Source organism: Meriones unguiculatus, chromosome X, assembly GCF_030254825.1.
Source record: "Meriones unguiculatus strain TT.TT164.6M chromosome X, Bangor_MerUng_6.1, whole genome shotgun sequence".
In the NCBI taxonomy this organism is placed as follows: Eukaryota; Metazoa; Chordata; class Mammalia; order Rodentia; family Muridae; genus Meriones; species Meriones unguiculatus.
The window spans coordinates 31,043,364-31,055,923 of NC_083369.1; the positions used below are offsets into that span (position 1 = coordinate 31,043,364).

The window sequence follows — 12,560 nt, forward strand, 5'->3', positions numbered from 1 at the left end:
ATTCTCAACTTCATATGGAATAACAAGAAACCCAGAATTGCTAAAACAATCCTCTACAATAAAAGATCTTCTGGAGGTATCTCCATCCCTGATCTTAAGTTGTACTATAGAGCAACAGTTTTAAAAACTGCATGGTACTGGCATAGAAACAGAATGGTGGATCAATGGAACCGAACAGAGGACCCAGAAATAAACCCACACACTTATGGACACCTGATCTTTGACAAAGATGCCAAAACCATACAATGGAAAAAAGATAGCATCTTCAACAAATGGTGCTGGTCTAACTGGATGTCTACATGTAGAAAAATGAAAATAGATCCATACTTGTCACCCTGCACAAAACTGAAGTCCAAGTGGATCAAAGACCTCAACATAAAACCAGACACATTAAATAGGCAAGGAAAAAAAGTGGGAAATACCCTAGAACTCATTGGTACAGGGGAAAACTTCCTGAACAGAACACCAACAGCCCAGGCTCTAAGAGCAACAACCAATAAATGGGACCTCATGAAACTGAAAAGCTTCTGTAAAGCAAAGGACACCGTCATCAAAACAAAGCGACCACCTACAGATTGGGAAAGAATCTTCACCCACCCTTTATCTGACAGAGGACTCATATCCAGTATATATAAAGAACTAAAGAAGCTGAAAAGCAGCAAACCAAGTAATCCACTTAAAAAATGGGGAACAGAGCTAAACAGAGAATTCTCTGTAGAGGAATACCGAATGGCAGAGAAGCACTTAAAGAAATGCTCAACCTCACTAGCCATTAGGGAAATGCAAATCAAAACAACCCTGAGATTTCACCTTACACCCATGAGAATGGCCAAGATCAAAAACTCAAGTGACAACACATGCTGGAGAGGTTGTGGAGAAAGGGGAACCCTTCTCCACTGCTGGTGGGAATGTAAACTTGTACAACCACTCTGGAAATCAATCTGGCGCTTTCTCAGACAACTAGGAATAGCGCTTCCTCAAGATCCAGCCATACCACTCCATGCATATATCCAAAAGAGGCTCAAGTACACAAAAAGGACATTTGCTCAACCATGTTTGTAGCAGCTTTATTTGTAATAGCCAGAAGCTGGAAACAACCCAGATGCCCCTCAACTGAAGAATGGATGCAGAAATTGTGGTACATCTACACAATGGAATATTACTCAGCAATGAAAAATAAGGAAATCATGAAATTTGCAGGTAAATGGTGGGATCTGGAAAGGATCATCCTGAGTGAGTTGTCCCAGAAGCAAAAAGACACACATGTTATATACTCACTCATATAGACATACAACATAGGACAAACCCACTAAAACCTGTGCATCTAAAGAAACTAAGCAAGAGAGAGGACCCTAACTAAAACGTCCAATCCCCATCCAGAAAGGCAAAGAGGATGGACATCAGAAGAAGAAGAAAACAGGAAACAACCTAGGAACCTACCACAGAGGGCCTCTGAAAGCCTCTTCCCTTCAGACTATCAAAGCAGATGCTGAGCCTGATGGGCAACTGTTGGGCAGGTGAACGGAATTTTAGGTAAGAACTGGGAAATAGTAAGAGCTGGAGAGGACAGGGTCTCCACAAGGAGAGCAACAGAACAAGAAAATTTGAACACAGGGAACTTCCCAGAGACTCATACTCCAACCAAGGACTATTCATGGAGATAACCTAGAACCCCTGCACAGATGTAGCCCAGGGCAGTTCAGAGTCCAATTGGGTTACATAGTAATGTGAAGAGGGACTGCCTCTGACATAATCTGATTGGCCTGCTCTTTGATCACCTCCCTCTGGGGGGGGGGAGCAGCCTTACCAGGCCACAGTAGAGGACAATACAGCCACTTTTGATGTGAACTGACAGACTAAGATCAGAAAGGAGAGGAGAACCTCCCCTATTAGTGGACTTGGGGAGTGGCATGCAAGCAGAGGGAGGAGGGAGGGTGGGATTGGGAGGGGAGGGAGGGGCTTATGGGGGGATGCAGAATGAACAAAGTGTAATTGTTGAAAAATTTAAGAAAAAAGGGAAAAAAATAATTTAAGAACCTTAAATGACTTTCAAAATTGGAGGAAAACATGGAGTTAGTCAATTGGCACGGAGCACGTCTCGCCCCTGGGGGCAATGGTCTCCTGAACCTACTCAGACCTCGGACACCACCACTGCTAGTTCTAGAACTGACACAGGATGTTCCAACGAGGGGTTAAGGATTCTCATGATATTTCCTATAAGCCCACACCTGTTTGTCTATATCCCCCATTTTTATTCATTATTACCCAGATAGAGCCAAGTAATTGTGGTAATGATACTTGCTTTTTTGCCCAATGCTGGAATGCTAGTAAATTTAGGTATGCCCTGGTTACTCGCATGCCTCACTGGGTGCCTGTGCCCATTGATGCCCCTCACGCTAGGACTCTCTTCAGACAGAAAAGGGATCTTGGAACTACAGCCACCATTGTTACTACCATCTCATTGACGGCTGTTGGAGCTACCACCAGGGCATTAGCCATGAGTCATACTGGGCAGACTGCTCAAACCCTGAATAATCATTTAGCCAATATAGCTCATGCCTTAGTTGTACATAAAGGAATTAATGCTCAACTAAAAGGAAGCTTGATGGTGTTCAATCAGAGGATTGACCTCGTGCAGGAGCAAATTGATACCCTATGGCAAATCGCTCAACCTGGCTGTCAATGAAAGTATGCTGGACTTTGTGTCACTAGCATACAACATGAGAATTTTTCCTGTGCTGCAAATCTGTCTAAACAATTGTCGAGCTATATTTTAGGTAATTGGACTGGAGAATTCGATACTACGATGGAACAGCTGAGAGTGGCCATTGTCACAGTAAATTCTACCGGAGTGGACGCAGGACTAGCCACAGGATTATCATCATGGATTGCTGCAGCCATGAATCATCTGAAGGAATGGGCGGGCATGGGAGTGTTAGCAGGCCTTCTGGTGTTGGTCTCCTTGTTTTGCCTGTGGTATATATGCAAGATTAGAGTCTCACAACAGTGTGATGCAGCCATGATCATTCAGGCCTTTACAGCCATTGAAGCAGGACATTCTCCCCAAGCATGGTTGGATACCATAAAAAGCGAAAATGATACGCTCAGGATGCGAGGCTAAGCACTGCACTCAGGTTCAGCTGCTTTCGACCCAGAGAAGAGCATGTCTGATTGCATGCGGGTTGATGCCCCAGGTCTCGCCTCTGAGAAAAAGGTATCGGACGGGTCTGATGCTCTTTGGGTGGATGACACCTAAATGAACATCTGTACAAAGTCCCAATTTATTTCTAATATCAGAGATCAGACCTCTACTCTTGCCTGATGAGTCTAAAACAAAAAGGGGGAACTGTAGAGAGCTGCGGAATGCTATGCCTTAAAGATGGAGCTGGTTTCCGCCTTCCACCTTCCGGATGGTGAGTGCTCTCTGTCATGAACAATTCCACTAAGGCTAAGGATCTGGCTTGCTTCCATGTATGTGGACCTATCTGCATTGCCCCCGTGGCACGCCTGGGTTGGCTACCCAGAGGCTATTTAAGCTGTGGGCTGGCTTTCCCCGGGGTCCGAGGATTGTTCAATGTTCCTGAATAAACTTCATTGAAAAAAAAAAAAGACATCATGTGCTACCTCAAGATCCAGCTATACCGCTCCTAGGCATATATCCAAAACCTGCTCAAGTACACAACAAGGACATTTGCTCAACCATGTTTGTAGCAGCTTTATTCGTAATAGCCAGAACCTGGAAACAACCCAGATGTCCATCAGCGGAGGAATAGATACAGAAATTGTGGTACTTTTACACAATGGACTACTCAGCAAGTAAAAACAAGAAAATCATGAATTTTGCAGGCAAATCGTGGGATCTAGAAAAAATATCATCCTGAGTGAGGTATCCCAAAAGCAGAAAGACACATATGGTATATACTCACTTATAAGTGGGTACTAGACCTATAAGATAGGATAAACATACTAAAATATGTACACCTAAAGAAGATAAACAAGAAAGAGGTCCAGGGGTAAGATGATCAATCCTCATATAGAAGGACAAAGGGGATGGACATTGGAAATAAGAGAAAACAAGTAACAGGACAGTAGCCTACCACAGAAGGCACCTAAAGACTCTACCTAGCAGTGTATCAAAGCAGATGCTGAGACCCATAACCAAACCTTCGGCAGAGTGTAGGGAATCATATGAAGGAAGTAGGAATTAGTATAACCTAGAGGGGACATTGAGCCCCACAAGGTCCAAATATATCTGAGCACAGGGGTCTTCTATGAGACTGTTTATCTAACCAAGGACCATGCATGGATATAACCTACAACCCCTGCTCAGGCATAGCCCATGGTAGTTCAGTATCCAAGTGGGGTCCCTAGTAAGGGGGACAGGAATGGTTTCTGACATGAACTCATGAGCTTCCCCTCCCCCATGAAGGAGCAGCAGCCTTGCTATGCCACATATAAGGACATTGCAACCATCCTGAAGATACCTGATAAGTTAGGGCTAGACAGAAGGAGAGGAGGACATCCCCTTTCAGTGGACTTGGAAGGGGTCAGGGAGGAGATGAGGGAGGGACAGGAGGGTTGCGAGGGAAAGAGGGAGAGGGCTACAGCTGGGATACAAGTAAATGTATAAAATTATTTCAAAATAAAAAAGTATTTTAAAAAAATGACATCATGACATTTACAGACAAATGGATGGAATTATAAAAAAATGCCAAGTGAGGTTATCCAGACCCAGAAAGATAGTGTATTTATTCTCTTATAAGTGAATATTAGCTACTAACTGAAGCATAATCATTATAAAACTCCCCAAAGCCAGAGGCTTAGTTAACAAGGAGAGCTCTAGGAGGAAAGCAAGGATCTACCTAGGAAGCAGAAATAGAATACGCTTCATGGGTACACTGGGGTCAGATGGGGATGGAAACAGAGGGGAAAGCTGTCTGTCGGGGGAGGGGGGCAGGGTTGCTGTATAGCCTAGAGACCAAGGATGGAACTAAGCATGCCTGGAACAAAAGTCAATGAATTGAATCCAAATGGTATTCTACTACATTCATAGATTGTTGCCCCTAGCAAAATCATCTGCAGAGAAATTTCATCCAGAAATTGATGGAAACAGATGCAGAGACACACAGACAAACATTAGCTGGAGCATGGAGAACCTAGCAGAATAGGGGGAAAGATGATTGTAGGACCTAGAAGGGTCGAAGACACCAGGAAAATATGACCCACAGAATCAACTAAACAGTGCCTATAGAGGCTAAGGGAGATTAAAGTGGCAACCACAGAGATTACATGGTTCTTTGCATATATGTTATGGCTGTGAGACTTGATGTCCTTGTGAGACTCCTAACAGTGGGAGTAAGGTTTGCCTTTGACCTTTTTGTTTCCTCTTGTGACCTTTTACTTCTACTGGACTGTCTTTTCCAGTCTCGATATGAGGCTTTTTGCCTACACTTACTGTAACTTGTTATCAGTGTCTAGTTGATATCCCTGGGAAGCCTGCTCTTTTCTAAAGAGAAATGGAGGAGGAGTGGATCTGGAGGAGAGGGTAGGTGGGGGGCTCAGGGAGGAAAGTAACTCTAATCAGGATGTAATGTATGAGAATAGAGTACATTTCAGAAATGTAAATTAAAAAAAAAATACCAAGTCTTCTTTTAGTGGGACAAGTACTGCTGCCTTAAACTTCAATGAACAAATTTCTGCTTTATTGTTTACTGAAGCAAAATTGTGAATGTCCTAACTAAACATAAAATGACCATTCGATACTAAGGTACAATGATAATCAAGTTATTTACTCATTAGCATCAATTTTCAGAGAATCACTTCAGAAGAAAGCAATTACAATGTAACAAATACAATGCTTATATTCTACTACAAGTATTAACTTACAAGACTTCACTTGAGAAAAATACACTATACTCATTTAAATATTACACAGATCTACACATAGTTAAAGGGTTACTGTAACTTTAACATTGTGAACCCCTATTTTGTCACAGTAGTTAAATTGTTGCCTCCTGTCATTTTCATATCTAAAAACATGACATCAATATTATCACATATTACACACAGAGAAAAAAAATATAAAACCCACAAACAACATGGGAATAACTGTCATCATGTGCACAAATTTCACTAATTGAGACGCTTATTATTTACCTTAATCTTGGTAAAGTATTTAACTATATTTCAACATAATTACTTATGTTAAAGTTCATATTTACATGAGCAATGAAAATAAATCTAATATTAAAATATTTTGCTTCCTTATTCCAAAGTCAAAATTAATTTTTAAACTAATTAAAATGTAAGTGGTCTAGTTTAAATACAGCTTATTTTAATTAGTTATGCATCTTATTTTTCCAAATTCATCTACTTTCTAAAATGAATCCATATCCCTCAGATAAGCACTCCTAATGCTTTAACAGTTTTTGATGGAATGTTAGGAATATATGGAGTTCTAGGCACTGATTGCTGTAGATCCAGTTAAGGTCAAACCTAGAAGCAATACAGTTTACGATATATTTCTCCAAGAAACATAGATTTGGTTTTCACACTTGCTCTGCAGCTTTTTCTGATAGAAAACTTATGATGAATAATAAATTCCAGTGTATTAAATCAGGTGCATATTTTCACAAATAAAAACACTGAAAATACATTTGAAAAAGTACACATAATCCAAACTATACATTCGTTAAAAATAAAAACTATTTTCCAATTTTCTAGGTGCCAAGGTTCCTTTGGCATTAATTTCTTAAAACTTTACCTTAGACATGTATGAGTATAAAATTAAAGCCACTTACTTGGAGATCACAGCACCTTTTGAAGATCCAGTTACGTGTGAGGGCAAATACATAAGTGTTGTGGATTCCACAAGAGTGACACTGAAATTAATACAAAAATTATTTCCAATTGTAATGTAACGAAATTCAGATGGCAACAAACCATTCTTCTTTTTCAATTTCCTTATTATCTACAGTCTCTCTATTCAGAGTGTTCCTGTGTACTCATTCTGCAACTCAGATATATTAGAAAAAAACAGAAAGATCTCAAATAGAAATATCTGAAATATAGGAAAGAAAATTACACTCACACACAGGCACACCTACACAGAAAGAGCAACGTGGTTTGAACCTGAAATATCTCTCATAACACTGCACTGTGAAACTTTATTCACCAGCTGGTAGTTATATTTTAATAGACTACTGCATCTTTAGAAGAAAATTCCCAGAATTCAGAAGCAGACCACGAGGCACAGGCCTTAGAATATCATAAGCCAGTCCAAGGCCTTTTTCTAACTCTCTGGTTTTTGGCATACTCTGATGTGAACTTCTTGTCTCTACCATAAAACTCTGCCACTGTGAATAGAACTGCTATGTATTAACTCCTTGGCCTACATGGACTGAAATGATGTGAAACCATAACTGCAAAGAATCTATTCTTCCTTTCAGAGTTTTTCAGGTATTTGTCACAAAGAAGTAAAAAAAAAAAAAAAAATGATGGTTACAAACAACAATAGTGGATATTGAAGTAAAGCAAAGAACATACTGTATAAATTAATTATATTCTAGAAAAATATTGCACAATAAGCTTAATGCATAGCAACTGCTATACACATCATCTGTAATCATGTTTATGAATAAGAGAGTATTTTTTCAGGAGATGATATAAGATACATGTAGTTAATAGTCAATGTAAAAGCTGGCAAGATCTGAAGCCTGGGTTTATTTTGCTATGATGCAGCTGCTAAGTGAACAGCTTCATTAAGGTATCACTGTGTGGCCACATGAAACCTGAAGCAATGTGAAAGACCAGGCAGATACATCATGATCCTTGACAGAAATTAAATAATATTTCTTTATTATAATTTATTCACTTTGGGGGGATCCAAGATGGAGGCAACCAGCATACCTTATCTGAGGGGCAGAGAATCTGAAACTATGAAATTGGTGTGTGAAGGGGCACCTGAAGCCAGAACATCAGCATTGAGGCTTCCTGGGAGAGAGGGGACAACCCATGAACTGAGAACATGAGCTGAGGTCCAGGTCACCCATGGACTTCTCTGAGGACTGAGAGTGGCAAATATTCAATTCCCCTGCAGTTCCCCTTGTCAGGTCTCCCTCCTTGGCAGAGGGAGCACACAGGGACTGCTTCTCATAGCATAAGAAATCCCTGCTCATTATCTGAGACAGAGAAAGTGAGCCTCCCAGTCCCTCAGTGGCCAGCTGCCAGCTGTACAAGCCACCCACGTCCACCGGGCCACCCAGGTCCACCAGGCCACCTAGGTCTGCCGGGCCAACCAGGTTTATGGCTGCCCAGGGCCCCACGTACTGGCTCTACAGGCTACCCAGGTCCTCCAGGCCATCCAGTTGCCCAGGACCAGCCAGGTCTGCCAGGTCACCCAAGTCCAAGGAGAGCTGTAGAGGCTCCTTTAGGTCTCCCAGCAGGCATCTGTACTGGTGGCCACCCAGTTCTGCTGCAGTGGCTGGACTCCCAGTGGACCTCTATACCCCATTCCAAGTTCTTCAGTAGCAGCACAGCTGAGATGATGGATCTCCTACACTCACATTTGCCCTGCAGGCTAAGATCTGAGAGTAGAGAACAGGGAGAACCCCTGTGCTTTCCAATTAGACATGATAGTGAGTGCACCATCAAGTGAGTATGTGCAGAGCCCCATATCCAGAGTCCTTCTACTCTAGCAGATACTGGATCCCTCCCACCCACCACAGCCCCACTGTGGGCAGCATAGGGATTCTTTGGACAATGTTCTCAACATTGAAGGCCCTGTTCTGCAGGTCTACCATAGTGGAGTCTAGGAAAATAGCTCCTGGAGTCAGACAGATCTGAATACCAGAAGGACAGTATGACAAGCCTGTAAATGACTGAGGTATTCAGAGAATCTACAAATGCTCACTGCGCTGGCAAACAGTGCCAGCACCAGAGCCCAAAACCTCTCCTGCACCTACACTCTCATAACCCAAATTCCAGGAGAACTACACTCTCTAGTACCCTGTCCCTCAAAGCATACTTCCACTCACACTCACATGCTTGTGCACCCTCCCCTGTGGAACCCTTAGGTGCAGGTGAAACACTGACATACTCTCAAACCAGCAGACCTCTCTCATCTTCCTGACAAAGAGAAAGACAGACACATTGTGAAGTACAGACTCCAGGAACAAACAGTGAAAGCTACAGATAAGCAATTGCCAAAAAGTCAGCATAAGAACACATACAACAAAAATCAGGACATCATGGCTTCACTGGCAAACCCAAAAGTCAATGGATATTTTACTTCCTCGGAAACACAGGAAAATGATTTTAAAGCTATGCTTAGCTAGTTATTAGAGGAACATAAAGAGGAAATAAACAACTCTCTCAAAGAAATAGCCACACAAGTAGAGTCAACCAAAGAGGAAACGAACAAAGCTCTCAAACTAATAACCACACAAATGGAGGCAAATAAAGAGGAAACAAGCAAAGCTCTCAAAGAAGTACAGGCAAATACATCCAAACAAGTAGAGTCAAAAATAGCAGCATATAAAGAGGAAACGAACAAAAAATAGAAGCCATCATAGCAAAGAAGGACTCCACATTCAAACAAATGAAGGAAATGGTGCAAGATATGAAAACAGAATTAGAATCAATAAAGAATACACAAACAGAGAAAACGCTGGAGCTGGAGAACTTAGAGAAAAGATCAGGAACCACCAACATCACCAACAGAATACAAGAAATAGAAGAGAGAATCTCAGGTGCTGAAGATACACTTGCAGAAATTGATATTTCTCTCAAAGAAAAATTAAAATCAGAAAAGTTCAAACATAAAACATCCAAGAAATCAAGAACTTCATGAAAAGACGAAATCTCAGTATAAAAGGAATATATGAAAAATAAGGTTCCAGCTCCAAGGTCCAGAAAATATTTTCAAGAAATTCATAGAAGAAAATTTCCCCAACTTAAAGAGATGTCCATATATATACAAGAATCCTACAGAATACCAAATAGACCTGACCAGAAAAGAAACTCATCATGTCAAATCATAGTCAAAACACTAAATCTACATTACAAAGAAAAAAGTATTAAAATCAACAGGTAAAAAAGGCCAAGTGAAATATAATGGTAGACCTATCAGAAGCACACCAGATTTCTCATCAGAAACTATGAAAGCCAGAAAGGCCTGAGGAGATGTCATGCATACTTTAAGGGACCATAGATGCCAACCCAGAATACTATTACCAAGCAGAGCTTTCAATCAACATAGATGGAGAAAACAAAATATTCCATGAAAAAAACTAAACTTAAACAATAGCTAGACACCAATCCAGCCCTTCAGGAGATACGAGAAGGAAATTTCTAATGAAAAAAAAAAATAACTACACCCAAGAAAACATAGGATATAGATAACTTCACAACAAAAGATTAAAAGAAAACAAGAAATGAAACAGAGTAACAACACCAACTCTATAATAAAAGGAACTAACATTCATTGGTCATTATTGTCTATCAACATCAATGGACTGTACTCTCCAATAAAAAGACACATAATAACAGAATGGTTGCAGAAACAACATCCAACATTCTGTTACATCTAAGAAACACATATCTGCAACAATGTTAAACACTACATCAGAGTAAAATGCTGGAAAAAATGTTTTCACGCAAATGGACCTAGAAAACAAGCTAAGGTAGCTATCCTAATATCTAATAAAATAGACATTCAACCAAAATTAATGAAAAAATATGAAGAGTAGCACTTCATTTTCCTCAAAAGAAAAATCCACCAGGGCACCTAAATACAAGGGCACCTAAATTTGTAAATGAAGCACTATTAAAGCTTAAATAACATGTCAATCCCAACACCATAATAGTGGGAGACTTCAACACTCCACTCTCACCAGGGGTAAGATGATCTTGACAAAAGCTCAATAGGGAAATAATGGCACTTACAGAGATCCTAAAATAAATGAACCTAATAAATGTCTACAGAAATTTTCACCCAAATTCAAAAGAGAATACCTTCTTTTCAGCACCTCATGGAACCTTCTCCAAACAGACCATAAAGTTGGTCACAAAGCAAGCCTCTTCAGTTATAAGAAGATTGAAATAATCCCTTCTATCTTATATGACTACCAAGGACTAAAGCTGGACCTCAGCAACAATAGAAATAGCAAAAAAAGCATACTCACACATGGAAACTGAAAAAAAAATTGCTATTCAATAACAGCTGGGTTAGGGAAGAAATAAAGAAAGAAATTAGTTAGAACCTTGCTAGAATTCAGTTAAAATGAAGGCACAATGTACCTGAACTTATGGGACACAATGAAAGCAGTGCTAAGGGGACAATTCATAGCACTAAGTGCCTTCAAGAAATTTGAAACATCTCATACAAGCAACTTAATGGATCACAGGAAAGCCTTAGAAAAACAAAGAAGCAGACACACCCAAGAGGAGTAGACAGCTGGAGTTAATCAAACACAGAGTTGAAATCAATGAATTACAAACAAATAAAACAATTCAAAGAATCAATAAAACCAACAGCTGGTTCTTTGAGATAATCAACAAGATAGACAAACCCATAGCCAAAGTAAATAAAACATAGAGAGAAACTATCCAAATCAGCATAATCAGAAACAAAAAGGGAGACAGAATAAAAGGCACTGAAGAATTCCAAACAATCATTACGTCTTACTACAAAAGCCTATATACCCCAAAATTTGAAAATATAAAATATCCAAAATATGCTCAAGTACACAACAAAGACATTTCCTCAAATATGTTAGTAGCATCTTTTTTCATTATAGCCAGAATCTGGAAACAACCTAGATGTCCCTCAATAGAGGAATGGATACAGAAACTGTGGTACATTTACACAATGGAATACTACTCAGCAATTAAAATGATGGAAATCATAAAATTTGCAGGCAAATGGTAAGATCTAGAAAAGATCATCCTGAGTGAAGTATTCCAGAAGCAGAAAGACACACATTGTATATACTCACATATAAGTGGATAGTAGACATATAATATAAACATGCTAAAATCAGCATAATCAGAAACAAAAAAGGGGACATAACAATAGGCACTGAAGAATTCCAAACAATCATTAGGTCATACTATAAAAGCCTATATGCCACAAAATTCAAAAATCTAAAAGAAATGGACAATTTTCTTGATAGATTCCATCTACCAAAATTAAGTCAAGATCAAGTAGAAAGATTGAATAGTCCTATATCCCCCAAGGAAATAGAAGCAGTCATCAACAGTCTCCCTTCCAAAAGAAGCCCTGGGCCAGATGGATTCAGTGCAGAATTCTACCAGACCTTCAAAGAAGTGCTAACTCCAATTCTCTCCAAACTATTCCACAAAATAAAAACAGAAAGAACATTACCAAACTCATTCTATGAAGCCAGTCACCTTGATACCTAAACCACACAAAGACCCAATGAAAAAAGAGAACTTCAGACCTATTTCACTTATGAATGTTGATGCAAAAATACTCAATAAAATACTTGTAAACCGGATCCAAGAATACATAAAGGATATCATCCACCATGAAAGAGTAG

At 39.8% G+C, this 12,560-nt stretch overlaps 1 protein-coding gene across 1 annotated transcript in view; it reads right to left on the reverse strand.

The window, feature by feature from the left end:
- Window positions 1-12,560, reverse strand: part of LOC110542726 (cilia and flagella-associated protein 47-like) — a 554,711-nt gene that overhangs the window by 268,622 nt on the left and 273,529 nt on the right. The window contains exon 41 of the mRNA XM_060375216.1: window positions 6,801-6,881. Coding sequence (XP_060231199.1) covers window positions 6,801-6,881 — 81 coding nt within the window. The remainder of the gene's footprint in view (window positions 1-6,800; window positions 6,882-12,560) is intronic.